The 24,684-nt window shown below is 42.9% G+C and overlaps 2 protein-coding genes across 2 annotated transcripts in view; both read right to left on the bottom strand.

The window, feature by feature from the left end:
* The window catches only part of MGAT2 (alpha-1,6-mannosyl-glycoprotein 2-beta-N-acetylglucosaminyltransferase), a 10,771-nt gene extending 6,262 nt beyond the window's left edge, over positions 1-4,509 (bottom strand). Inside the window, exon 1 of the mRNA XM_075064659.1 lies at positions 4,301-4,509. Within this exon, the coding sequence (XP_074920760.1) occupies positions 4,301-4,509 (209 nt within the window). The remainder of the gene's footprint in view (positions 1-4,300) is intronic.
* A 3,045-nt stretch (positions 4,510-7,554) lies between these two features.
* Positions 7,555-24,684, bottom strand: part of LRR1 (leucine rich repeat protein 1) — a 23,119-nt gene continuing 5,989 nt past the window's right edge. Inside the window, exons 2-5 of the mRNA XM_032768745.2 lie at positions 23,889-23,987; positions 15,520-16,247; positions 12,296-12,462; positions 7,555-10,001 (exon numbers count right to left, since the gene is read on the bottom strand). Coding sequence (XP_032624636.1) covers positions 9,877-10,001; positions 12,296-12,462; positions 15,520-16,247; positions 23,889-23,987 — 1,119 coding nt within the window. The 3' untranslated portion in view covers positions 7,555-9,876. The remainder of the gene's footprint in view (positions 10,002-12,295; positions 12,463-15,519; positions 16,248-23,888; positions 23,988-24,684) is intronic.

Here is a 24,684-nt window from a genome sequence, read left to right as displayed (position 1 = left end):
AGCTTCCCTTGCTAATCCCGCCTTTCTTCCACTCCCTGTAAGCTTTCTGCTTTTTCCTAATCCCCTCTCTGAGTTGCTTGCTCATCCAGCTGGGCCTACAACTCCCGCCCATGGTTATTTTCCCCTTTCTCGGGATGCAGGCTTCCGACAGTTTCCGCAGCTGTACACTATACAAGTAGTGCCAAGGAAATTAACACTAAACAAAGGAAAGATTATTAAGCAGCTAGGGTAATGTAATGACTACTCCTAGGGTTCATCTTTTCCTGAACAGAACTGAGCCTGATCTAAGGAAAGAAAGAGACAGCCAGCCCCCTCTAACATAAGATGCTCACAAGATTTTCAGATTCTTATAATTGTTTGGTGCAGAGCTAGAGAAAAGGGGGCGGGGCGGATCAGAGCAGGGAGGGAAGGTTGGAGCAGTGCAGAGTGGGCGCTTTGTCAACCTTCACCCCGTATGGGTGTTCTCTGGCACAGCTAGTGAGAGGCCAGCACAACCCTGGAGGTTAACCCTTATTAGGGTAAGGGATCATCCAAACACTACATTTGAAAACCCAGTTTGATGACTAGTGCTTTGACAAAGATCAGGGTTTCCACAAAGTAGTTTCTCTGTGGTGTCTCACTACATAAGGGATTGTCCTCAGAGGGATCTTTGTTCATTGGGAGCTCAGAAGCACTGACAGAGCAGAAACATGAGGAAGTGGGAACTGAGCATGTCCTCCAGTGCCATATTTTGGGGCAGAGGAAAGTAGAGCCATCTGTGCCCTTCCCTACAAATAATCCCAATTGTTCCACGGGGCTCTACTAGGCCAAGAGGAGGGCTGAGGCGCTCCCCTTCCTTCCGTTATTCCCCTCCTTTACGCTGCCTCCAGCAGAGGGGAAGGAACTGTTTCCCCCACTGTTTCTGGGGGAAAGGGGAGGTCAGAATAGAAGAGAAAAGAAAAGAAGTGGATCAGAGCTGTGCAGCAAGGGAAGGGGGAGTCAGCTCTGCTTCCTCAAACCTGTCCCCACAGTGCCGAGAGCTGGATGGAGAGGTGGGAATTAACGGCAGAGGTGGGGCGAGGAGCTAAGTACAGGCATACGTGTTGCAGGGTTCAGGCAGAGACCCAAGTGAGCAGTGAAATCAGGATGTTTGACATATGGCCCAGAGAGTGTAGCTGGGAGCTGTGAACTGGCCTGTGCAATACACACAGGCCTGGTCTACACCTAAAACTTAGGCAAACCTAGCTACAATGCACACCCCTGAAAGAGATAGGGTGTGTCTATGGAACTGCAGCACCACTAAGTCACTGCAGCTGTGCTTCTCTACTGTAGATGCTCCTTCCTACATCAATGGAAGGGGTTTTTATTGCTGCAGTTAATCCACCTCTCTGGCAGGCAGTGGTTAGGTTAAGAGGAGAATTCTATCAACTTAGCTACATTTACAGTGAGGAGATAGGTTGACTTACAATGGCACTTAGGGAGTGACATTTTTCACAGCCCTGAATGACATAGCTAGGTCAGTCTAGTTAAACGTAGGTCAGGCCACAGTTAAGCTGACCTAGGTCTCAGTATAGATACCACTAAGGCGATGGACGAATTCTTCCGTCAACCTAGCTACTGCCTCTTGAGGGTGTGGATTTACTACAGCAAGACAAAAATCTTTTTGAGCACAGTACCAAGTGTCTATGCTACAGTAGCATAGCTGCAATTGTGCTGCTATAGTGTAGACATAGCCACAGTGTTGAGAGCAGGGTGAGGAGCTGAGAACAGGCATACTCCATGCACATAATAGGTCCACAATTGCTGTAAATGCAGGAGCTGGGGCAGGGGGGAACGAGAACACCCAGTGAGATGGTTGGAACAGTTCAGCTGGAGCTGAATGCTGCTCAGACCTATTGTTTCAGGCTGCATTCATCTCCATGGGGCATCTCCAGCTCAGAAGAGCACACTGAGATGAACGGACCACTTCACACCTCTCTGAGGCTCTTATACAACTAAGAGTCAGCTGAAGATGGGGAAAGAAATGGGGGTGGGGGCAGGAATTTGGAAGTGTTGCTGGAGGGGTCTATATCCTGCAGGGGATAGTGGGGTGATGAGAGGGGGTGAGAGAGAACCAGTTTTCTCCTAGGTATTTACAGCTGCTGCAGTGGTTCCCAAACTGATGTTTGTGAATGTTACAGGGGGTTCTCGGGGAAAAAAATTCCCTAATGGTGGACAGAGCTGTCCCTAGGAACGCCGGGCACCCTGGGGCCAACAGCCCGGGGCCCCTGGACTTCCAAGAGCTAAGCAGGTCAAAGCAAGCACATCACACTGAGGAGTAGGGTGACCAGATGTCCCGATTTTATAGGAACAGTCTCGATTTTTGGGGCTTTTTCTTCCATAGGCACCTATTACCCCTCCACCCTCTGTCCTGATTTTTTTTATTCTTGCTGTCTGGTCGCCCGACTGAGATTTAAACTTCAAGACTCCTTATAAGAAATGGAAAGAGGTGGATATTTTTTGCTGTTTGTAAAATTAAATAGACAGCTAATATTGTTTTTAAAATGATTATGAAGAACAAGTTTAAGCTTTGTTGTAACGTGCGTTGTTTGTCTGGACTGCTCAAGACCTGAACGCTTGTGTAGGAGGAACTCTGAGTTGGCTTCTTAAATACTTTCATGCTGGTTTCACATGATACTCCTTGATGAAACATAGGAGTCTTGTCTTATAACAGGCTTAATTAAAGTGATACAAGCTATGAAAGTGAGATCTTGGAAGAGTGTTGCCGTTTTCATAATCTAAAAAAATACTATAATGATAAATAATAATTAATAGTGTATAATAAGCATGTCAAAAATAAAGTTTATATTTCCAAGATCACTGTTTTTATAATTTATTCTCAGGTAAAGGAGAAAGTCCCTGGCAATACTCATTTTTAGGAGAGGGTTTGTGAAACTTGACAGTTTAGTGAAAGGGGTTCACAGGTTGTTAAAGTTTGGAAACGATTGAGCTACTGTAACTTACATGGAATAAAGCTTTCAAAATACTACGAAATAACCATGTATGTGTTTTCCGTCCCACCCTGTTCACACCCAAAAAATTCCACAGCATCATTTGACTATAAACAAAGTTCATAGGAAGGGGAAGAGCCACTTAGCAACCATGTAGCATCAGTTCAGCTGCCAGCCTCTGTGATAACCTAACTCCCTAACTAAAAACTCTCTCTACTACTAATTGCCTAGTGTTTTAAACAGAAGAGCTATTTAACAAAAACAACAAAAAACAACCCATAGTTAATGCAGAATTAAGCTTCCCTGGTGGTGTCTCATGCCCTTCCAGAACAGCAAATTCAGCTGCATTCAGATCTCTGATAACCAGGGAATGAGGTTAAGGTATATACCATCCTCACCCTCAACACAGCCACAATTCTGCCCTCATTGAGTAGTGCTCCATCATGCCCATAACACACACACTACTACTCTACCCTTGCAGATAGCTCTTTGCTGCAGCTAATCACCACATCCTCTCTGCTGCAGAACTTCCCCCATCTTCAAGGCGTATCCTCTGGTTCTTTTGTACTGCAGTATGAGGAGACACTTTGATTCTTTCTTACTGAATTACAAGAGAACCTGAATGTCCTTCTGCACATGGGGGATTGTGGGAAGGCACTGGAGGACTACTGGCACCTACGTAGTTTAACCTGCATCGTCACTGCAAAGCGTAGGGGTTACTAGCCCAAGTGAAAGCAGAACCGGGCCAACTAGCCCCAGTTGAAAGCATCACTTAACCTGGAGGAGAGGTTTCTGTAGGTGGATGAGACGGGGTTTAGGGGCAACACCCAGGTAAGACCCTGTACCAACAGTGAAGATGTACCCACAGATGCCGCAGAACACTCTGGAAATAGAGCACAGGAACACTGTATGATGCAATCGAACACTTCTTTGCTAAGGCAAAACTTGGGTATATGGGTCAGATAGCGATCAGGAGCTACACTTGCTAAATGTTACCACCCTTCCACCCTCACCCCTATGGTTCCTTCTAAGACATTAATTTCACTTACCCCTCCTGAGACCTGGAGATCAGTCATATCTGCCTCTAGCATATGGACAATCTCCATGATCTCTGCACACCAGCATGGATGCACCCTATAGAACTCAGGACTGAAACGAGGCATACTTCATCCCTCCAGGTAAATGTGCACCTCTCCTAATATATCACAATGACAACTCTTCCAACCTGCTTCAACTAATCCCTCCACCATTCAATATATCACCCCAATAGTGAGTACACATGTAGGTAAAGGTGGCATTCAAATCTGGAATACAGCACAATGACACCTCACAGTTCTTCATGGCTACTTACTGTGGCACTGCTACTTGCTGAACCATTCCCAGGGGCTATTGCCAGCTTTGAGGGCTCCAGAGACACAGAGTTAAGGTTGCGTTGCAGAGGTGGTGTGTACGCTAGCTCTGTATTTCCTGGTTTTCCGAGGTTTGAGTTCAGCAGAGCCTGACATTCTGGAAGGACGATACACCACAAGGCCACCCCCATTCTGCATTAACAGTGTTTTCGCTAGCAAATATATGCGGAGCTCAGTACCAGTGAGCAGTACTGAACACCCCTGTCTGCCCATCACCAACTTGCACTGCTGTGTTAGAGGAGAGTTTATTCAAAGGAAAGATATTTTACTTCTTTTTTAAACAAAGGGCAGGGCAAGGCACCAATTCAAACCCTCCCTGCTGAGAGCTGTACCTATATAGGTACATTCCTCACTGTTCTTCTCTCTGCTGCTATTGGTTTTGTTTGTGATGCCCATTCCCTCTTCAACTCACCTTCATTCCCCTCACCCTTCTCCTAACACAATATCCAGGTTTAGTAATCCCCTTGCCTACTCCGGTCCTCCTTCCCTCTCCCAAGAGGCTCCTCCCACCACTACACTTTCCTGAGGTTTCCCACACTCCCTCCATTCCAACTGTCACTGAATCTTCTAATTCTAACTTTCCATGCCTGGTAGGAGATCACCTCAAGCATTCTCTTAAGATCGGCCAGACTGGGTCAGACCAAAGGTCCATCTAGCCCAGTATCCTGTCTTCCAACAGTGGCCAATGCCAGGTGCTTCAGGGGGAATGAACAAAACAAGTAATCATCAAGTGATCTCACTGCCCTTTCAATAGCAGTAGAGAGGACAAATCACAGCACTCACGTGTTGTTACATAAGCCATATAACTAAGCCTCTACCAAATTCACAGGCCATTTTGGGCAATATCATGGTCATAGGAATTTTAAAAAAATCATAAATTTCATGATTTCAGATATTTAAATCTTAAATTTCACAATATTGTAATCGTAGGGGTCCTGACCCAAAAAGGAGTTGTGGGGGGGAGGTCACAAAGTTATTATAAGGGGGGTTGTGGTACTGCTACCTTTACTTCTGCACTGCTGCTGGCAGCAGCACTGCCTTCAGAGCTGGGTAGCTAAAGAGCAGCGGCTGCTGGCTGGGAGCCCAGCTCTGAAGGAAGAGCCACTGCCAGCAGCAGTGCAGAAGTAAGGATGGTATGGTATGGTATGGTATTGCCACCCTTAATTCTGCACTACTACCTGCAGAGCTGGGGCCTCCGTAAGTAGCCACCATTCTTCAGCCACCCAGCTCTGAAGGCAGCAGTGCAAGAGTAAGAGTGGCATGGTATGGTATTGCCACCCTTACTTCTGCACTGCTGCCAGGGTGCTGCCTTCAGAGCTGGGCGCCCGGCCAACAGCCGCCGCTCTCCAGCTGCCCAGCTCTGAAGGCAGTGCAGAAGCAAGGGTGGCAATACTGCGACCCCTCTAAAATAACCTTGTGACCCCCCTGCAACTTACTTTTGGGTCAGGACCCCCAATTTGAGAAATGTTGGTCTCCCCTGCGAAATCTGTGAAGTATAGGATAAAAGCACAACAAAGACCAGATTTCACAGTCCATGACACGTTTTTCATGGCCATGAATTTGATAGGCCTTACATATAACACAATATTGTAATTTGTAATATGTCCTTATTAGCCATAAATAAACATAGCAGCTATCTGAGAGCTCCTCAGTTAGCGAGATGTACATGCTCAGGGACAGCGTACAGCCAAGTACTACACTTGGAAATCACACTGTTAAATTTATCTGCAATTATCAAAATGGTAAAAGGCACTCTGACTGAAAGCAAGGGTGACAGAAAATCCGAGAAGGAATTTACAAGGATGGGCCTGAAATATTTCTCAGGCCTAGTCTACACAAGTTGACTTGAGTTGACCTAGTTGTGCACATGTCTACACCAAAGTTTGTCTCCTGCTGACGCAAGTATCTTATTACAGCGACTCAGAGCGATCATTGATCTACTCAGATCAATGCAGCGAGAGCACAGACACTGCATTACTGAGTCAACCCTAAAAGTCCTTCAGCAGCTGTCCCACAACGCCAGTCTCCACAAAAGTGGCTGCTTCATTCACAGCCTTGAATTTCACTGGGTCACAGACACCAGAAACTCTCATGCCTCCTTACCTTTTGAAAAATCACATTTTATCAAGGCCTTTTCCTGAATGCCCACCTTGGCCAGCACACCTACCAGCTCACCTTTGTTGCGTGCATCTGACCATAATGCCTCCCCCACCCACACAGCTACAAGACACGCTCCTGCTGGGAGCAGGCAAGATGTCTTCTCCTCCCAGTCCAAGAGGATCCAAAAGGCTGTGCAAGCCCAGCTACAGAACAGCCACAGAAACACAGATATCTACGTAGAGACTGCATAGGGGATGCTGAAATGGGAGTACAACACAGAGGAGCAGCAGTGACATATGCAAGCCAAGGAACTTTGCCAGGGATACCAGGTGAGGAAGGGCAGCAAGAAATCTGGTGCTGCTCTGCAAACCTGCCATTTTTACAACAAACAGTGTGCCATACTCGGCAGTGACCCCACCAGGAGCCCGCAGAAGACAGTGAACACTTCACAGGAGCTGGATGCAGAGTCCCCTGCCGTGAATAGTAAGCAAGAGGGGGAAGAAGCACCGGGGAACTCAAATCATGCCACGAGCCAGATACTTGAAACTCCATCAAGTCATGCCAGTCCCACCAGCTGCGCACAGATGATACCCCTAGTGAAGGGAAAGGGAACTCAGGCAAGCATGTGCATGCTTTCATGCATTTTTTTACTTTTGGTTTTTGGTTGCCCAAAACTTCACCACCCTTCCTCTGTTAACAATTTTCCCCACTTACAACTGACACCCATACTGTCTGCATGCGGACAGAACAAAGCCATTGACTTTGGATTGCTTACTTTACTGGTAATATGTTAGAAATTAAACAATAGGGAATAAATTCAAATAAATTAGTAGGAAAATCAGATCACACAATGCTGGAGCATTCTAGCACCACATTGTGGTTACAGAAGGAAATTTTTGTTTTAGTGCAAGCTATGCTTCATAGAGATTTATAAACCTAATAGCTGTGTGTTAAATTCAAATTGAAGACTTTAGCTGCAGACAAACCTAATCCAGATATTTGTCAGGGTTTTATTTTACCATCTTTACTAGCATTATCTATCATTGCTACTGTTGAACAAAACCACTGCTCTGACGTTTCTGGAAGTTGGAGGAAGGTTTTTACTGTAAGTCTCCATCTTTCCATGCTGGAAGTGCTGCATTTCATCATGTCTCTCCCTCAGATGAACAGTTTCCCTGGTTTTCTTTATATTTCTCTGGTCCTGAAGTGAATCTCTATCCTTGCCATTTAAAGCAAACATACATGGCCCTCCTCAATTCTGTGGCAGATTACTGCTGCCTAGTCACAGCTTCTGTGCAATGTGGTATTTAGAGTTGTCCAGGTACAGTTGTTTGTAGTTATTGTATCAGAGGGTACTGTAACAACATTGTTTATATCCATATTTGTAAATGTTTAGTGGCTAAATGAAGACAAACCATTCATCAGGCTACATATTAGCGATCTTAAATTCAAATTGGAGACTATTTCTGGGAATTTTTATGGGGTGCAGGGACGATAAACACATTAAAGATTGTGAGGCACTTGGATATTACAATAATGGATACCACGAGTATGATAGCGCTAAGCTAATTTTATGAAGTAAATCCACTTAAAAGGTAGCCCATAGCCTAGTTTTCAATGGCACTTAACTATGTAAAATTGCAGTGCTAGTCAAGTTTGCTTATTTTTTAAGTAGAAAGCTAAATGACGGGTACTAACTACATTTCAAAAAAGTCTCATGTTAGAGCAGGGGTTGGCAACTTTTCAGAAGTGCTATGCCGAGTCTTCATTTATTCACTCTAATTTAAGGTTTTGCGTGCCAGTAATACATTTTAACTGTTTTAGAAGGTCTCTTTCTATAAGTCTATAATATATAACTAAACTATTATTGTATGTAAAGTAAATAAGGCTTTTAAAATGTTTAAGAAGCTTCATTTAAAATTAAATTAAAATGCAGAGTCCACCAGACTGGTGGCCAGTACCCGGGCAGTGTGAATGCCACTGAAACTCAGCTTGCGTGCCGCCTTCAGCACGCGTGCCATAGGTTGCCTACCCCTGTGTTAAAGTATCCTTAACTTTAAAATGATTTGAGCAATTGCCTTCACATCTGCAAAAGAGATTCTAGTCTATTCAGAGTAAATCCCAATATACTTTCCCCGTACAAAATTATAGGGATTTATAACAGAATTCTGGTCACAACATTAACTAAGGAGCTGATGCAGAGTGTTTCCATGTTCAGGATAAATTTTAATATTTGTAACTCCAAAACAAGCTTGACCAATTTTCTTCATAGTATTAAAAAGTTTTCTTCAGCTTTAAACATACACCTAGAAATTTGCAAGTCAAAGGTTAAAAAAGGACCGGGGCTAAAAGTATTGGAGTTACATAATTCTAAGAGAGAAGTTGATCTCTGCATAACATACCAAAATAAGTCAACTCACCCACTCTGTTCAGGTTGGATCAAGTATTTCATGGAATATTCCAATACTTTAATTTGTATGTTCCCTTTGATTACATAAGTGTTCATAGGAAGTTCTCCCGGAATCACATTAAATAAAAATGCAAGTGACTTCTATGAGAACACATCAGTTTTCACCAATTCATGTCTTCCCTTTGGGAAGCCCATGTGTTTCATGGTCACTACGTGAACTGGTCAAATGACATGGACTTGAGTGCCAGCAATGTGTGGCTGACACACAGCTCTATCTAGTCTTCACTATACAACCATATCATTACCACCAACATAGCCCACTGCTTGGATGAGATAAGTTCATGGATAAAGAACAGCTGGCTGAAGCTAAACTCAAGCAAGGCAGAGGTAGTACTGGTGGCAAGAGGAATGGACTTTGGAGTTGCAGTCTCCTTTGGTTGAAGGATCACACCCACAATTTGTCAGTTCAATAAGTAGCTTAGGAGACTCTTAGTTTCTCACACTAAGCTCTCACAAAGAAAGCGTTACTCACAGATGCTGCTATCATCTCTGATTGGCTAGGGGAGGCTCTCCCATCCTGGTGAACAATGACATGGCCTCTGTTATTCATGCCTTCATTACCTCTTGACAGGACTGCAGCAACGTAGTATATCTGGGCGTGAAGCCCTCGGTGCTTCGGAAACTTCCATCTAGCACGGAATGCTACAGCACATCTCCTCAGCACCACTGGTGACTGGACACGTCAGACCTGTTTGCCACTCATTATGCAGGCTTCCCATAGAATAGTGAACCAAGTTCAAAGTCTTGGTCCTTATCTTTCAGGTGTTCAATGGCCTAGGACCATGGTATGTAAAATATCAGCTACAGTTCCAGGATGAAGATGTGGTTGATAGCTTCGATCCTCTGAGCCCAATGGAACTTTCCACAATAAGGGTAAAGCTCACCTGTATGGGAGACAGAACCTTGAGGCCCACCCAAACCTACGGAATCAATGCCTGCAGGAATTCAAGACTATCACAAACTTCCCCATCTTACACTCCAAGTGCACGGCACACATTTTTCCTTCACTTTCTCTAATGCAAATTGAAAAACACTCCACTGTACACAGTTCACCTGGGGAGAGAGTGAGAACATGACAGATGTTAGTTATGATGCTTAATGTAATAGTGGAAGATCCTCAGATACTATGGTTATGAGCTTGGTACAAAAACCTACACACAACTCTGGAGGATCTGTGGCACCCACTACCTCATTCCTATCCCTTCCAAGTTAATTCTGTGACAATTTGATTAATTGTATCCAACCCTCCCCATCAGAAAGGGCAGATATGTTGGATGCGAAAAAAGGAAGCATATGTGAGGACAGGCAACTGAAGAATCCTGGAGGAGTCCCCCATATAAAACAAGATTAAAATAATCCCTCCTTGAGTCAGCTGCCCAACTTTTGTTCAAGACGACACCAACTTTCCTCCCTATATATTGGCCATTAACCCCCCAACCAGTCATTAACTCCCCATGAAGTGACTTGCTCAACTGTTATTGCTATATTTAAAGTCCATACCTTTGTCTCTCTGTTCTACCCCGGTCTTGAAAACAGATGATGCAGTGCATATAAAAATTCCATTTGTAAATTAGTGACCAATACCGTAGCTATTAAGATTGCCTCAGTCAGCTAGGTCACTGTTTCATTCACCTTACAGCAGACTTTCTGTGGAACCTGTTTTACATTTAATTTGTTTGGTTTCTTGAGATCAGTTTTAAATAAACAGGTGTATATAACTTCCTGGTTTGAATTATTTCAGTAATTAAACAGCTATATAAATACAGAATAATAAAATCAATTGTTCCTTTACTAATATAGTGCTTCACAAACATTATATAATGATGAAAAGACGGTATATAAACTCACATGACATTTGCTACCAGTGTTAGAGAATGTATTAGTGAACATGTAACTAAACATTTCTAAACTGTAAAAGCAGGCTTTTACAGATTCAGACTAACACAGCTACCCCTCTGATACATTTCTAAACTGTTTTCACTAGCTTTGGGAGGTTCCTTTCCCTAAAGAAAAGTATTTTTCCCTAGAGTACATAGTTATATCGATATAGGTCTGTAATGTAGACCTGGCCTCAGAAACATGGAAAGGTGGGAAATGTACAGCCCATGCTACGGTAATTAGTAATGCAGCTCCAGAAAATCAGACAAAAGGGATGTTAATGTTACATGTCTTCTCCAAAGCTTGTAACATGTTCTTCAGCACAGGCAGTCTAAAGATAGCTCAGAAGCTCTTTACTGAATAATCAAGCCACGGACAAGACATGAATTAGGAGTGCGAAGGCTCTCCAAACATTTCAGAATCTTGGTCAAGCTAAGAGACTGGGAAAGCATTAGATGATCATAATGGACAAGTGAAATTGTAACCCAAAGCAAGATTTGTATAAATTCACATGTGCAAGAAAAAGAATTTCACCATTTAATAATTGAACTAATCATATAATGAACATCTCAAGTACCTCAAAAATTTACATGATGCTTAGAAATAGTAAACAATTTAGGTTGTGAATGTGAAGCTGTCATTTCTTTCTCACATGACAAAGTTATAAAAACATAAACATTTGTTCTGATAAAAAATCATAATCCTGTTTCCTGTTTGAGGTGAGCACCCTACACATGGCATTATTTATGGAACCGAAAATACCTGAAGGGTGTTTTAGAACTAGTCATACTCTTTGGGAGCAGACTACTTTGCTGCTCTGCAATAAACAAGCGAGTGGATAGACATAGGACTCCTGCTCTCTAGCAGGAAAGGCACCACACTGTGCTCTAACTGAAGAATAGTAGATTCTGGACTAGGAAAAAAGTCTAGTACTCTCTAGCTGATAGAATTCAGAGCATCAAGCAAGGGACGGCATACAAGACTGGCATACAAGACAAGCAGAAATTCACTCAACTCCCTCCTTCTGGCAAGAAGAGGTCATCTATTCCATAAAAAAAGCATAAAGAGAAAAAATAATGAAGCTTTGGACAAAGTTACAGCAATATAAGCAAGCTAAAATACATTCTTACTAAGAAGATTCAAGTTGGGAGCAATTTCTCTTTCTGCACTGAAGTGATAGCTACTTAAGATTAGTGAAACTTTAAAGCACTGACACCACATCAGGCTTAGCAAGTTTGACATTATTAACTATTTGTAGTGCACATTCAATGGTTTGTCTCCATTTCATAACAGCAGACAAGGACAGCCAAGCAACATTTGATTTCGGAATCCTCCATCACTGGATGAAACTTCCCACAACAGTGCCTTTTCTGTCCCTTACGATCACCTATTACTTTGCAGATATCTATCTAGAAACTGGGAATAACAAGTTAGAGAGCAAAAGTAACAGACAATGGGTGCCTCTGTACCTCCCATGTTATCTACAAGGACCACAGTTTGAGCTACATGGTGGAGATTCATGGTCACTGTTGTCTGAATGAAGCAGCTTAGACAGGCACTTCCACATTGACATGTTTTAGCTACTTCCAGATCTTCCCAGAGGTGAGAAGGAAGGAGATGACAACCATAAGGGATCCTGTTGAAAAAGATGAGTGTGTGAGAACATACCGCAACAGTAACCAATACCAGTCAAATTTAGTGATTGACACATGCATTGCTAGCAATTGTGCTACCAGATATCACTTTGTAAGAGGAAATAAATGTAAGTCTGAAAGAGTCTGTTCATCATCTACAATGCCAGACTAGCGTTCCAGCCAAGATGGAAGTAAACAAAGTACAGCCATGTTCCTGGTTGCTTTGTTAAGGATCAGGAACCTGGATCAAGACAGACACAGTGAAAGAGAGCCAGAGAGCCATGCTGGTTATAATAAAGCATTACAGTGTTAGGACAGATGCAGGGATAAAAAAAAAAAAAAAAAAAAAGGGGCAACAAGAATTTAGCCATCACACTATACATTTGCCTTTCCCCCACCCAACACTGGTGAGCAAGATCTCTGTATGATCCCTCCCTCCAATCCATTCATAATACATAAAATATATCAAAGCCTGTGACATAGAAGAGATAGTGATGTCAGATATTACTTATGCTGATAAGAGTAGGCAGGAAATAGTATAAATTAGATATTTATAAAAACTGCTTTGAAATAAACAAAATGGTAGTATGTCCTAGACATCTTAACTCAGCTTCTTGCTGACTTACTTATCTTCTCTGTCATGACACTCAAGAATCACTTCAGATCAAGACTAGAACCAAGAATTCTCCCTCATGCAGTTATTGTCTAAACAACCATAAGAGAGACTGCCTCCCAAATTAGTTTGCTGCCTTTGATCTGTTCCCAGTTCCCTCTAATTTGAGGAGTGAAACCACAGACAATCCAAATTCCTACTTTGCATATGGAAAACTACAATGCTACAAAGTATAAAAACATATCCCAAATATATTTTAGGGATTTTTGGGAAGGGTTCCTTCTGAAGCCTGGTCTACACTACTGGGGAAGATCAATCTAAGTTACGCAACTTCAGCTACGTGAATAATGTAGCTGAAGTTGATGTACTTAGATCTACTTACCACAGGTTCCGCACTATGCTATGTCAATGGGAGACGCTCTCCTGCTGACTCCTCTTGTGCTTCTCATTCAGCTGCAGTGCAGGAGTCCACGGGGCAGCAATCTGTGGTTGATTTAGCAGGTCTTCACTAGACCCACTAAATCGACCGCCATTACATAGATCCCCCAGTAAGTGTAGACAAACCCTCAATCTCCCCTCACCCTTGTAGTCAATTAGCAGCAGTGTATTAAAATGATTATGCTTGGCGTATTAACTAAAATAAACCTTCCTGAAATCTAACTGGCTAGTGTACTGGCATTAAATTCTCTAGAGATACACTACTAAAAAGGGAGCTGGTAGCAACCCCTGTATTTAGGATGCTTAGCACTTTTTTGAGAGCACTTTTAGCTTGTCACAAGTGTACTTTGTATTTGGAAGTGGGGGGAAAAAGGATTCACAAAGCTTCATCAGGACTGTATTGAGTAACTCACCTGCGAAGGGGAGGTCAGTGGCAGTGAGAATATAAACTAGATATGAGCTAGCCAGTAAATTCACATTATGAGAGTGCCCCAAATACCAGTAGGTACTTGTCCGGAAGTACAGGTTACAAGTAGACAGGACTTTACAGCTTATATTTTAGAGAGAGGACTGGAGAAACATTCCAGAATTTTGATAATCTATACTTCATTTACCTTTTCTTCTGTCTCAGGATCCTATATTACACCTTCCTCACACCTCTCCTAATCCCAGCCCCAGTTTCTTATGTAGCCCAGAAGCAGCAGGCTCTTATGTCTTGCAGCCTGGGACTTGTGCATTTTTCCTCTGCCTGTCTCCCCTAGCGGCTGTTACTGGGCATGGCAGCTCCACTCCTAACACAGGGGCTGGTTTCTATACAAACCAACAGGCAGTAACATTCAGGAGTTGCACATTGTAGTAGCCCCAGGGAGATGCAAATGACAGACACTGGCCTTGCAGGGAAGCTGCTTATTTCCTGCAAGTATAAGATGGTAATTACTTCTAGTTACTCAGAACAGGGTCTTTTCAAGTTAAAAGTGAAAAGCTCCACATCCTAATCCCTAAAGCCAGTGGTAAAGTAGATTGAGACCTCAATTGGAATGATGTAGCTACAGCTAGACATTTACCTTCCAAGCAGTCACCTCACATTTACCCAAACTCTTTCCAATACTGCTCAGATCTTCTCTAAAGCCCTGTCCACACCAAGAGCAGAACAATGTACAAATACATTGGCAGTTTCAGTGTGGAGGGGTTTCTTTTCCTTTTCAAAAACCAGCATGCTAGCAGAAAATGGCTACCCATTAGCAAATATTTAGCATGGTTTGTAATATGGGTGCATGAACACAAATTGAAAGCAGCCTCAAGCCATAGTGGATAGGACCCAAATACAGAATCATAGACTCCAAGATCCTCTAGTCTGACCTCCTGCACAATGCAGGCCACAGAATCTCACCCACCCAATCCTATATCAAACCTGTGTCTGAGCCACTGAAGTCCTCAAATCATGGTTTAAAGACTTTAAGGTGCAGAGACCCTTCCAGCAAGTGACCCGTGCCTCATGCTGCAGAGGAAGGTGAAAACCCCCCAGGGCTTCTGCCAATCTACCCTGAAGGAAAATTCCTTCCCGACCCCAACTATAGCGATCAGCTAAACCCTGAGCATGTGGGCAAGACTCACCAGCGATATACTCACATGACAAAACCCCACCACAATAGAAACCCTGCACTGGTAGTTTCAGAAGAGACCGATGTTCATGGAAACTGGTGTATTCTCATAACTTGAGAGAGCAGATGTTCGTTACTGAAATTATACCTGTTCTGTGGATAGAGGATTTCAGTCTACAGGTTTCACTCTGACCGCCCTTTCAAAAGCTTAAAGTTACAGTTAAAAATCTCAGATTCTCACCATTATTACACTGAGCCTTGAGAGATGAACTTACATTGAGTTTAAAGGAACTTTTCTGCTACCCTGTAATTTACTGTAACTGCACATGTTAGAAGTCAAAGTTAAACACTTGCCAGGTTGTTTATCATTCTTTTTCAAAGCTACAGGCCAATCATTCTATTCTTACCTGTAATTTACTGTTGCTCTTGCAGCAGATTCTAATAAAGTTAATGGTATTTTTAGCTGTATGCTGGGAACAAGAGGATTAGGCTGTTCAAAAGGGTTTCCAAAGAGATCTAACTTCTCAAGTGAGAGATTTCTGAAGTCACTAGGCAAAAAAGGAAGCTTATTACGGGCTGCTGACAGGAAGCGTAGTTGACTTAGCTGGCCCATCTTGAATGGCAACCTAATCAACTCATTATCATCAAGCTTTAAGTGAATGAGTTCTTGCAGCTGACAAAACTGAACTGGAAGTGCTTTGATTTTATTTTGGCTGAGGTCCAAAAACTGGAGAGACTTCTGAAGCGTGGAGTTGCACAGAGCTACGCAGAAGGACTCCAAGTGATTGTTGTGCAGATTAAGCTCCTGAAGGCTGACAAGGTCACCAATCGTTTCTGGCAGCTTTTTTATATGATTGTGGCTTAAATCTAGCGTTCGGAGTTTTTTCAGACAAAGCATTCGCATGTCAACTCGGGCGAGTTTGCAGTACGAGGCCTGCAGATGTTCGAGGGAGTAAGGGAAATTTTTGGTTAGCGGATAGTCTCTTCTCGACGTAATGATCATCTTCGTTTTAGGTTTTTCAACTTCTGAAGTCTTTGCTGGTACCAAAACTGAGAGCGGCAGTGCTTCAACATCGGTGCCTCGGTGAGCCAGCCTCACTGCTGCAAGGAAGCTCTTTAAATTGCTAGCATTTGCCTACAAAAGCAAAAACAGAATAACTAAACATTTCACTTTTAAACCTCCTGTACTTGTGCTAGCATTTTCTGAACTCTTTTGTACAGGAGAGTGTGACAAGTGACACTGAGTCAGCAGGGTAATGACAATGGCTGCAGGGAAAGAGAGACCTAATTCAGGCTTGTTTTGAACTCTCTAGTAATTGTATTTAAGTACCAATGATACAAAATTCAGTTAGAGATGTTACAACCTCTTCTAATCAATCAGAGCAAACAAAAATGCACTACATAGCTCAAAAAAAGAACAGAGTGCAAGAGTCTGAAGCTGAGAAGCTAGCACAGAATAAGGGTTGGAAAAGGAGGGCAGCAAGTCACAGCTGGAACAGGTTAACATGCCCATTTCTACAGACTACACACGGGGTGGAGGGGGAGGCAAAGCTTTAAGGCTATAAACAGTGTTTCTGATGGCCCCTAGGCAGAGGAAAAAAACAACAAAGGCATTCTGAGTGTGAGGCACAGTGGAAACTCTGGACTAACTGGTTTAACATCAGTAGAGCAAGTTCAGACGTTCTGACACAGAGAGGTTAACTGGTTGCCCATAGTCACACAGGAAGCCGCCCTACTTTTCTGAGGAAATTACCATCCTTGCTTTAGGTTGGGCCCAGAATTATGACAGTACCCCGACATATCACATGAATAGGTTTGAGGAATACCAGATGACTTGCATGTTGAGTAAAGATCTAGCACAGGGGTAGGCAACCTATGGCACGTGTGCCGAAGGAGGCACGCGAGCTGATTTTCAGTGGCACTCACACTGCTGAGTCCTAGCCACCGGTTCGGGGGCCTCTGTAGTTTAATTTAAGGTTCTTAAACGTTTTTAAAACCTTATTTACTTTACATATAACAATAGTTTAGTTATATATTATAAACTTATAGAAAGAGACCTTCTAAAAACATTAAAATGTATTACTGGCACACAAAACCTTAAATTAGAGTGAATAAATGAAGACATGGCACCCCACTTCTGAAAGGTTGCCGAACCCTGATCTAGCACAACTTTAATAGATTTAAAGGAGGGCTGTATTGGTACGGCTGAGGTTAAATAATATGGCATCACTTTCAAATGCCTCAGCTCTTTTGAAAGCTTCCCAGTACAGATCTAACCCAAACTACCTCTCACAGAAAAGTAACTGGCATGCAGTAAACAGCCGGATTAAGCTATTATGCACCTCAAAAAAACAAAAAGAAGCAGATGATGAGGTGTTCCCACAGACAACACGCACTTCTCTCTGTCTTGTGCTTCAGGACTGTGTGGAGACTTGGGAGATCTGTACTCTATTCTCAGCTCTGACAGTTTGTGAGCTTGGGCAAGTCACAGTCTATACGCTTCAGTTCTCCATCTGTAAAATGGAGGATAGTAATGCCTTTCTTCCACCCAAATGTCTGTTTAGATTGTAAATTCTGTAGGGGAGGGGACTGTCTCTTACGATGTGTCTGAAGTGCCCAGCACAATGAGGCCCTAATCCTGGGGGCTCTAGGTGCTACTGTCATACAGATAAGCTGTATTTTATTAAGATAGTAGTAAGGGTCAAATAAACAGGATTGCACTGCTAACAATATGACTGGTTTTCTTACTAAAACAACAAATATCTAATGTTAATTAACTCCCCATTCAATGTTAAAGGTGGCAAATCAAATCTGAACCTTAAAAAAAAATACCCTCTCGATCTTTGGGGAAGTGGGTAGATTTGTTGTGACTATACACCAGAGAACAAAAGTTACAGGTAAGTGGATATCACAGCAGATCCCAACTCTTGGAAACTAAGAAGCTCTTGGTTGCCAGAGGCTGAAGTTAAAACATTCTGCAACTTCAAGATTACAATACCTTGTCTTTTGGTATCTCAAAAAGAAAATCCCTCCACATTATCTAAGCAAAGTTAGTATTATACCTCTAACAAGAACAAGTTGAGGAGAAAACCCACAAAGACGTGCCCATGCAAATAAAACAGGTAAATAGTTACTCTCAGAAGCACTTCGGAAATGACCCTGTGATAGTAATAAGTAAAACTGGAATCAAAATATCAGATCCCCAGCAATAAAAAAGGATATTGTAGAAGCATAGTAAGCAGTCTGTGCTGCTGCCCTACAAATCTCCCGGACCGGAACTGATCTGAAGCTGGCTATGTAAGTAGACATTTCTTGGACCTAATGGATCTTAATGTGATATTGCTGGTGCAGGCCTGCTAAAGGAAAATAAGACAGTTGATTGTAGCATGATCTTTTGCTCCAGGATTATAAAATAAAGCACTGGATGGATGTTCTAAAGATCTTTAGTCTGCTCCAGAGAAACTAGGAACCTCTCTACAACAAGGTTATGAAGGAGAACATTACCAGAAAGGATATGAAAAAAATTATTGGCAGGGAGATTGACTAATTAAGCTGAAATTCTCACTTTTGGGAAGAGAATAGGATGAATCCCCTCAGGGAAGACAGTGCCTTCTGCCCCCTTCAGGCTATGAGGGGCCAAGTCTTGCGCTGCAGTCCCACATCCTGCTTAGCAGCACAGAGCAGGGAGGCAGGTTCTGGGAGCCCAGCCCAAGGGTGCTGGGTTTGGGCAGATTCCTCCCTCTGTAGGCACAGGACTGTGTTTTGCTTGGGACATTCAACAATCACTCCCCACTTCCTTGCCATAACAAATAAAAATGTGCCAGCTCCATCACTAACCTGTCTCCTCACCTCCAGGAGCACTCCTGGACAAGGCTGCTGTTGAGCCTCTGTCAGGTCTTTTTCTACACACCATACAGAGGTTTGTCTCCTCCAGGAAAGTGGGGGACGTGGCAGATGTTCCCAGCCCAAGAAGCTGGTGGGCTTGGACCAGGCTCCAGTCAGAGACAAGAATATCCCTGTAGGACTGCAGTCCATGAACCAGGGATGCAGAGCAGGTTTGCCAAGGGGTCCATCATAATATGAAAATTGTTAACTGAGGGGACGGGAAAATCATACTCTGGCACTGACACCAGGGGAAGAACGTTGTTGAGGAATACATTCCTACTCAGGAGATCCAAGTCACCAGGATTCACTGGAACTAAGAAACCAATGATGAAGGCTGTAGTCTGGGATGTAGCTGACAAAGGAAAATGCAAAGCCAGAGCACCACTAATTCTTAAAGAATTTAGAGTGGATGTGTTCCTAGATCCTGAAGCTCATTCTGGAACCTGAAGTCATGGTCATCAGGAAATCTGAACTCAAGATTACAGTGGCTCAGAAGGAGGTTGCATCAGTTCTGTGAAATGTCCACATTCATATCCAATGAAACATGGAGCTTTTTAACAAGAGGTTTTAAATGTAATAAGCAGCTCGTGATTTACCTTCAGCTGCTTCATGGAATGCTGAAGTTAGCAACTAAATAAACTCTACGTGGATACTGTAACCTAGACTGACAGATGAAGTCAGTCGAGTAGTTTTCCTGTAGATATGTAATGAAATCCAAATGGGTCTTTAAGCTGCGCACATTTTCCACTTCAATGTGTATACCTCTTGTAAATCCCTGAGCTGCTAGCAGGCCTTCAGCTTTTTGCTCAGAAACAAACCTTTGGATTTGTACCATTTCAGAATCAATACCGAGAGAGAAGGATCTTCAATCAGGATGCAAAGAATACTCCTCGGGGCATTCTGTGCCAAAAAATTAAAAATTCTTCAAATTTTATTTGTCAAAATAACACTACATAATCATGCGAGTTTCAATTATTCTGGTAATTTATTTCAGCATACCCCTAAGCAAGTATGTCTGCAACAATACAGATACACAAAAATTCCCCAGGGAGTAAAGCTTTAAAGAAACTCCTATGACAACCCAGTTTGTGTTTCTTTACCCCCTCCCAAGCTCACCTGCAGGGCCCCCCCCAGGCAATAGACCCGAACCACCTCCTCTCCAGAGTCCAACCATGGGGCTCCCCCAGCCCAAATACCTGCAACCCCTCCCTCACAGAGCCCAGCTGCAGGGCCCCACCTTGCCCAGACAACCATCCCTGTCCTGCCTCTCCCCCCTCAGAACCTAGGAATCTAGAGGGAGAAATAGCCTGAAACTTGGTCCCAGGCTTGCACAGCTTCTTGCATGCTGCCTTCTCCTTCCCTCAGGGGATGCTGGGAACAGCAGCTGCCAGGAACCCTCTAGCTCTGTGGTTCTCAAACTGTGGGTTGAGACCCCATTTTAATGGGGTCGCCAAGGCTGGCTTAGACTTGCTGGGGCCCAGGGTCAAAGCCTAAGCCCGAGGGCTTCAGCCCTGGGTGGCGGGGCTAGGGTTACAGGCCACCTGCCTAGGGCTGTAGCCCTTGGGCTTTGGCTTTGGCTCTGGCTCCCAGGCCCGGGGTCCTAGGGCTAGGGCTTTGCCCCTGCCCGGCTCAGGTTTTGGTCCCCCCTCCTGGGATCCTGTAATAATTTTTGTTGTCAGAAGGGGGTCGCAGTGCAATGAAGTTTGAGAACCCCTGCTCTAGCTCCCCCTCCCTCCTCCCAGCAGTGTCTTCTATCTGCAATCTGGGCTCTGCGGAGTTCAATGGCCCCTAGGGGCGGCTGGCAGCACTGCAGCCCATTTCTGTGGGAGAAAGGAAATTCTGCATGCATGTTAATTTCTGCAAAATTCTGTATTGCGCAGTGGTGCAGAACTCCCCCAGGAGTAAAAGCAGCACACTGGTTCTAAATGATCTTATGTGACAAAACGTTAATTGCAATTGAATCAGGTATTACTAATTGTCTGTGTGAATCAGGGCCACCTATTGGCAATACCAGGTCACTGAAAGCTCTTATGGTATATAGGATCACCCTAATCGCCAAAATATTTAAGTGAAGTGATTATTCAGAGACCTTAAGTCCCTTAAATGGGTAGCCACTGTGTGTGAGCTTTCCTCCGACAGAGGATGCAGCCATCATTATTGCAGTTTTGAATTAGAAGAGTTTGCAAGTCCTGACCCTACTGCAGATTTTCCCTAGATCAACACACAAACTGTGCATCTGAGGGGTCAGTTATCAGAATGCAGAGCAAGCGTGTGTTTTATCACCACTGCATCTAACACATTCCATCAGTTACACAAACATAGCTCAATCATCAGGCCAAATACTCTCAGCATCAACCTTCCGGAAACTTGCGGGCTCAGAACAATCCTCTCTGCTACATCCATGTATTGTGGATCCCCTCTTGGTAAAGAAATTCTTGTAACTATTTATATCTAGCAGGGCTCCTGTGAACTCTGGTTATCCTTGCGAAACAATCTAAGACTGAACAGTTTAATCTGAACTCTAACTCCAGTACGACAGTGGTAGGACAAGTATCAGGAGGTAGCTGTGTTAGTCTGTATCCACAAAAACAACAAGGAGTCCAGTGGCACCTTAAAGACTAAGATTTATTTGGGCATAAGCTTTCGTCGGTAGAAAAAACTCACTTTTTCAGATGGTAGGACAGGCAGGCGCCATCCAATGGCTTGTGAAGTCACATCAGATTACTCAGTCATCCTGACAGGGAAATCATGAATTCCTACCAACCAGTCAAACAGCACAGCCACAAGCAAGATTACCAAAACAACCACTTTTAGAGAAACATCTTTATCCTCCTGACAACTGGAAAGGAGCTACATGCTCTACTAATGTCAGAAACAGACTTCAATCCTAACGTAAATAACTGTTGGTCTTATAAAGGAGGAAGGTGAGACAGGACAGAGTCTGCCCTAAAATGAACAGAATTACATAGTTTTAAATTAAAGCATCATTTTAATTAAATTTAAAGCATATAATTTTTCAAAAAAATTTTGTATCCACCAAACTGAAGTGCTAAGATTTTGAACAGTTTCGGAAGAAAGTGGAGGCACAAAGTCCTCAGATACCAAGGTGATGAGCGCTGTATAAATGGACAGGCAGGCAAGGAGGTTGGGGGGGGTAGAACTGGTAGGTGAGAAATTCTCTGCCCCCATAAGGAAAACCATTTTCAGGGGCTGGATGTGCTGGTTCAATGGGTTCTTCCCAGAACCTCCAGTTCTCAGGAGCTTACTGCTGGAATCCATTAAACAGATAACATCCTTGCAATAAACATTTATCAAGTGTTGCCAGTATTGCTTCTAAGGTTTCATCTTTTTTATAAGTCTACCGAAGCTATTTTTCTGTTCACAAGGACCATAAGCTGTTATTAAATTTAATTCTTTGAACAACTTTTCTTCAAAAGGTAGAATATATTTTCCTCATAGTACCTACATTTCCTTCTTAGCATAAATCCCAAAACTGACTTCATTTAGATTAGAGATTCAGGAACACAGCACAAAAGCGAAAGGGCATAGGGAAATAGTGCAGCTTCCTAAACAAAAGGGTGAACAATCTACTTTTCCTTTAGCCACACAACTCAATCTTGAGATTTTAGAAAAATAATCCTAGAAAGGTTAGAGGTTTTCCTAAATTCTGCATCAGTTCTAGACAGGCAGTTCTGCCAAGGACTGGCATTAACTGAGCAATAAAAGACAGCAAGTGTATTGCTGGCACATTAACAGAGCCCTCTAATTTTGCAGCACAAGCTGAATAATCATTTTAACAGTGCATTATTGGTACATGAATACAAGCACTGAAACAATTTTAAGGAAAATCCATGTAGTAATTTTGTTTTGGAAAAGAGACAAGATAACGTGGGAGGAGTAACAGAGGACTGACTAGACGAAAAAGATAGATAAGGATGCTGCTTTTTAAAAGGAAATAGGAGAGAAAAAACACTAGACAAATGAGAAAACTGAGTGGCAGAGATAGAACAGCGGGGATATGGAAAAACAAAGGAAAGAAAGTTAATATATCAAAGCAAAAGCAGCAGGGATCAGCTTTGTCTGCAAAATGAGGGGACAACCCAAAGATCCCTCCCCATTTTAAAATATATAAAACAAGTCAATTATATTTTTATATATACAGACCACATATCCAAAGGCTATTCCTTTGGGGCTAGTTAAGTTTGTGGGCCCCCAAAATAATTGTCTGGCAGGCCCAAACTGCTAAGACTAACACTGAGTATAGCCTAGCTTTTCCTTTAAAAATATTAGGGAAAATTGCTCAGGTATTTGCATTGTGACTTCTCATTCACTCTGAATAGAGAGATGCCTTATATAAAGGCAGACAGAGAAGCAGATGATGTCCTGTCAAACTTCCGGGCTTGAGCATTTATACTCTATATGACATCATTACAGTATACTTTTATTTCTACACAGCAGACTTCTTACAGATCACCCCAGAATACTTTCTGGTCCAGATATTTGCTTTGGACCACAAACCATTAAAGTCATGCACCCAAATATGCACAGGCACATAGGTTATGGAGCACTTAACTGTGGAAACCTAGCTAAGGCTGGTGTAGTGCCAGTGCCATGAACTCCTACACAAGGCATCCAGTTCTAACACCAGATTGAGACCTCACACTATATGCACCAGTAGGTGCTGGGAACGCTTCAGAGTCAGAATGCACGTCGGGTAAGAAAACACCTCAAGGACGTTTTATATGCCAACTTTTCTGGGGCTTGACGTGTTTACTAGCTACAGAAAGAGCAACATTCAGCACCACAGAAAAACGGGCAGGGGCTCCCAGTGAACCACCCACATAAAATAAAGAAAGCCGGACAGAAAGCTAGTCCACTATCAGTTCTCTACCTTGCTGAGACAGACATCCACTGCAGGTTCTTTCAGACGAACAGTAGCTTTCCCCTCCTCCACAAATTTGGTGAAGAACTGCTCAACGTTCTCCTTTAACTGTTTGAAAGAAAGGGGGGAAAAGTGGAGAGCTTGAGTGTAAAGTCTTCCCAAGAAATCAGGGGGTATTATTTAATTTTGGTTAAACAACAGTAACAGTCTTACTGTTAAATCATGCCTTTCATATATTATGTAAAAGCACTTTTCAAGATATGGTTTAAAATTATAAATTAGGCTTAATAACTCAATTCCTGGAATAGTACTAAGTACACAATTTCTTTTTTTTAAATTGTTTCTTTATCTAGTAAGTTGTAACAGGTTTACAAATCCTTACCATGTAAATAACAGAGATAGAACAATCACTTACAACAGTGACCTTTCATTTAGAGAAACATTATGCAGTAACAATAATCACAACTCCCTATTTAAGAAGGTACTACCATATTACAGAATGAGCATATTTACACATCCCATGACATGTCATTTCTAGTCATGTCACAAGGGGGATGTTATGGTGGGTGTCTGCTACAGACCACCAGACCAGAAAGAAGAGGTTGATGAGGCTTTTTACAGACAACTAGCAGAAGTCTGTAGATCACAGGCCCTGGTTCTCATGGGAGATTTCAATTATCCTGATATCTGCTGGGAGAGAAATACAGCAGTGCACAGGCAATCCAGGAAGTTTTTGGAGATCGCTGAGGACAACTTCCTGGTACAAATGCTGGGGGAACCAACGAGGGGCCTTGCGCCTCTCGAC

Source organism: Chelonoidis abingdonii, chromosome 4 (assembly GCF_003597395.2).
Source record: "Chelonoidis abingdonii isolate Lonesome George chromosome 4, CheloAbing_2.0, whole genome shotgun sequence".
NCBI lineage: Eukaryota > Metazoa > Chordata > Testudines > Testudinidae > Chelonoidis > Chelonoidis abingdonii.
This window is presented reverse-complemented; position numbering and strand designations above follow the sequence as displayed.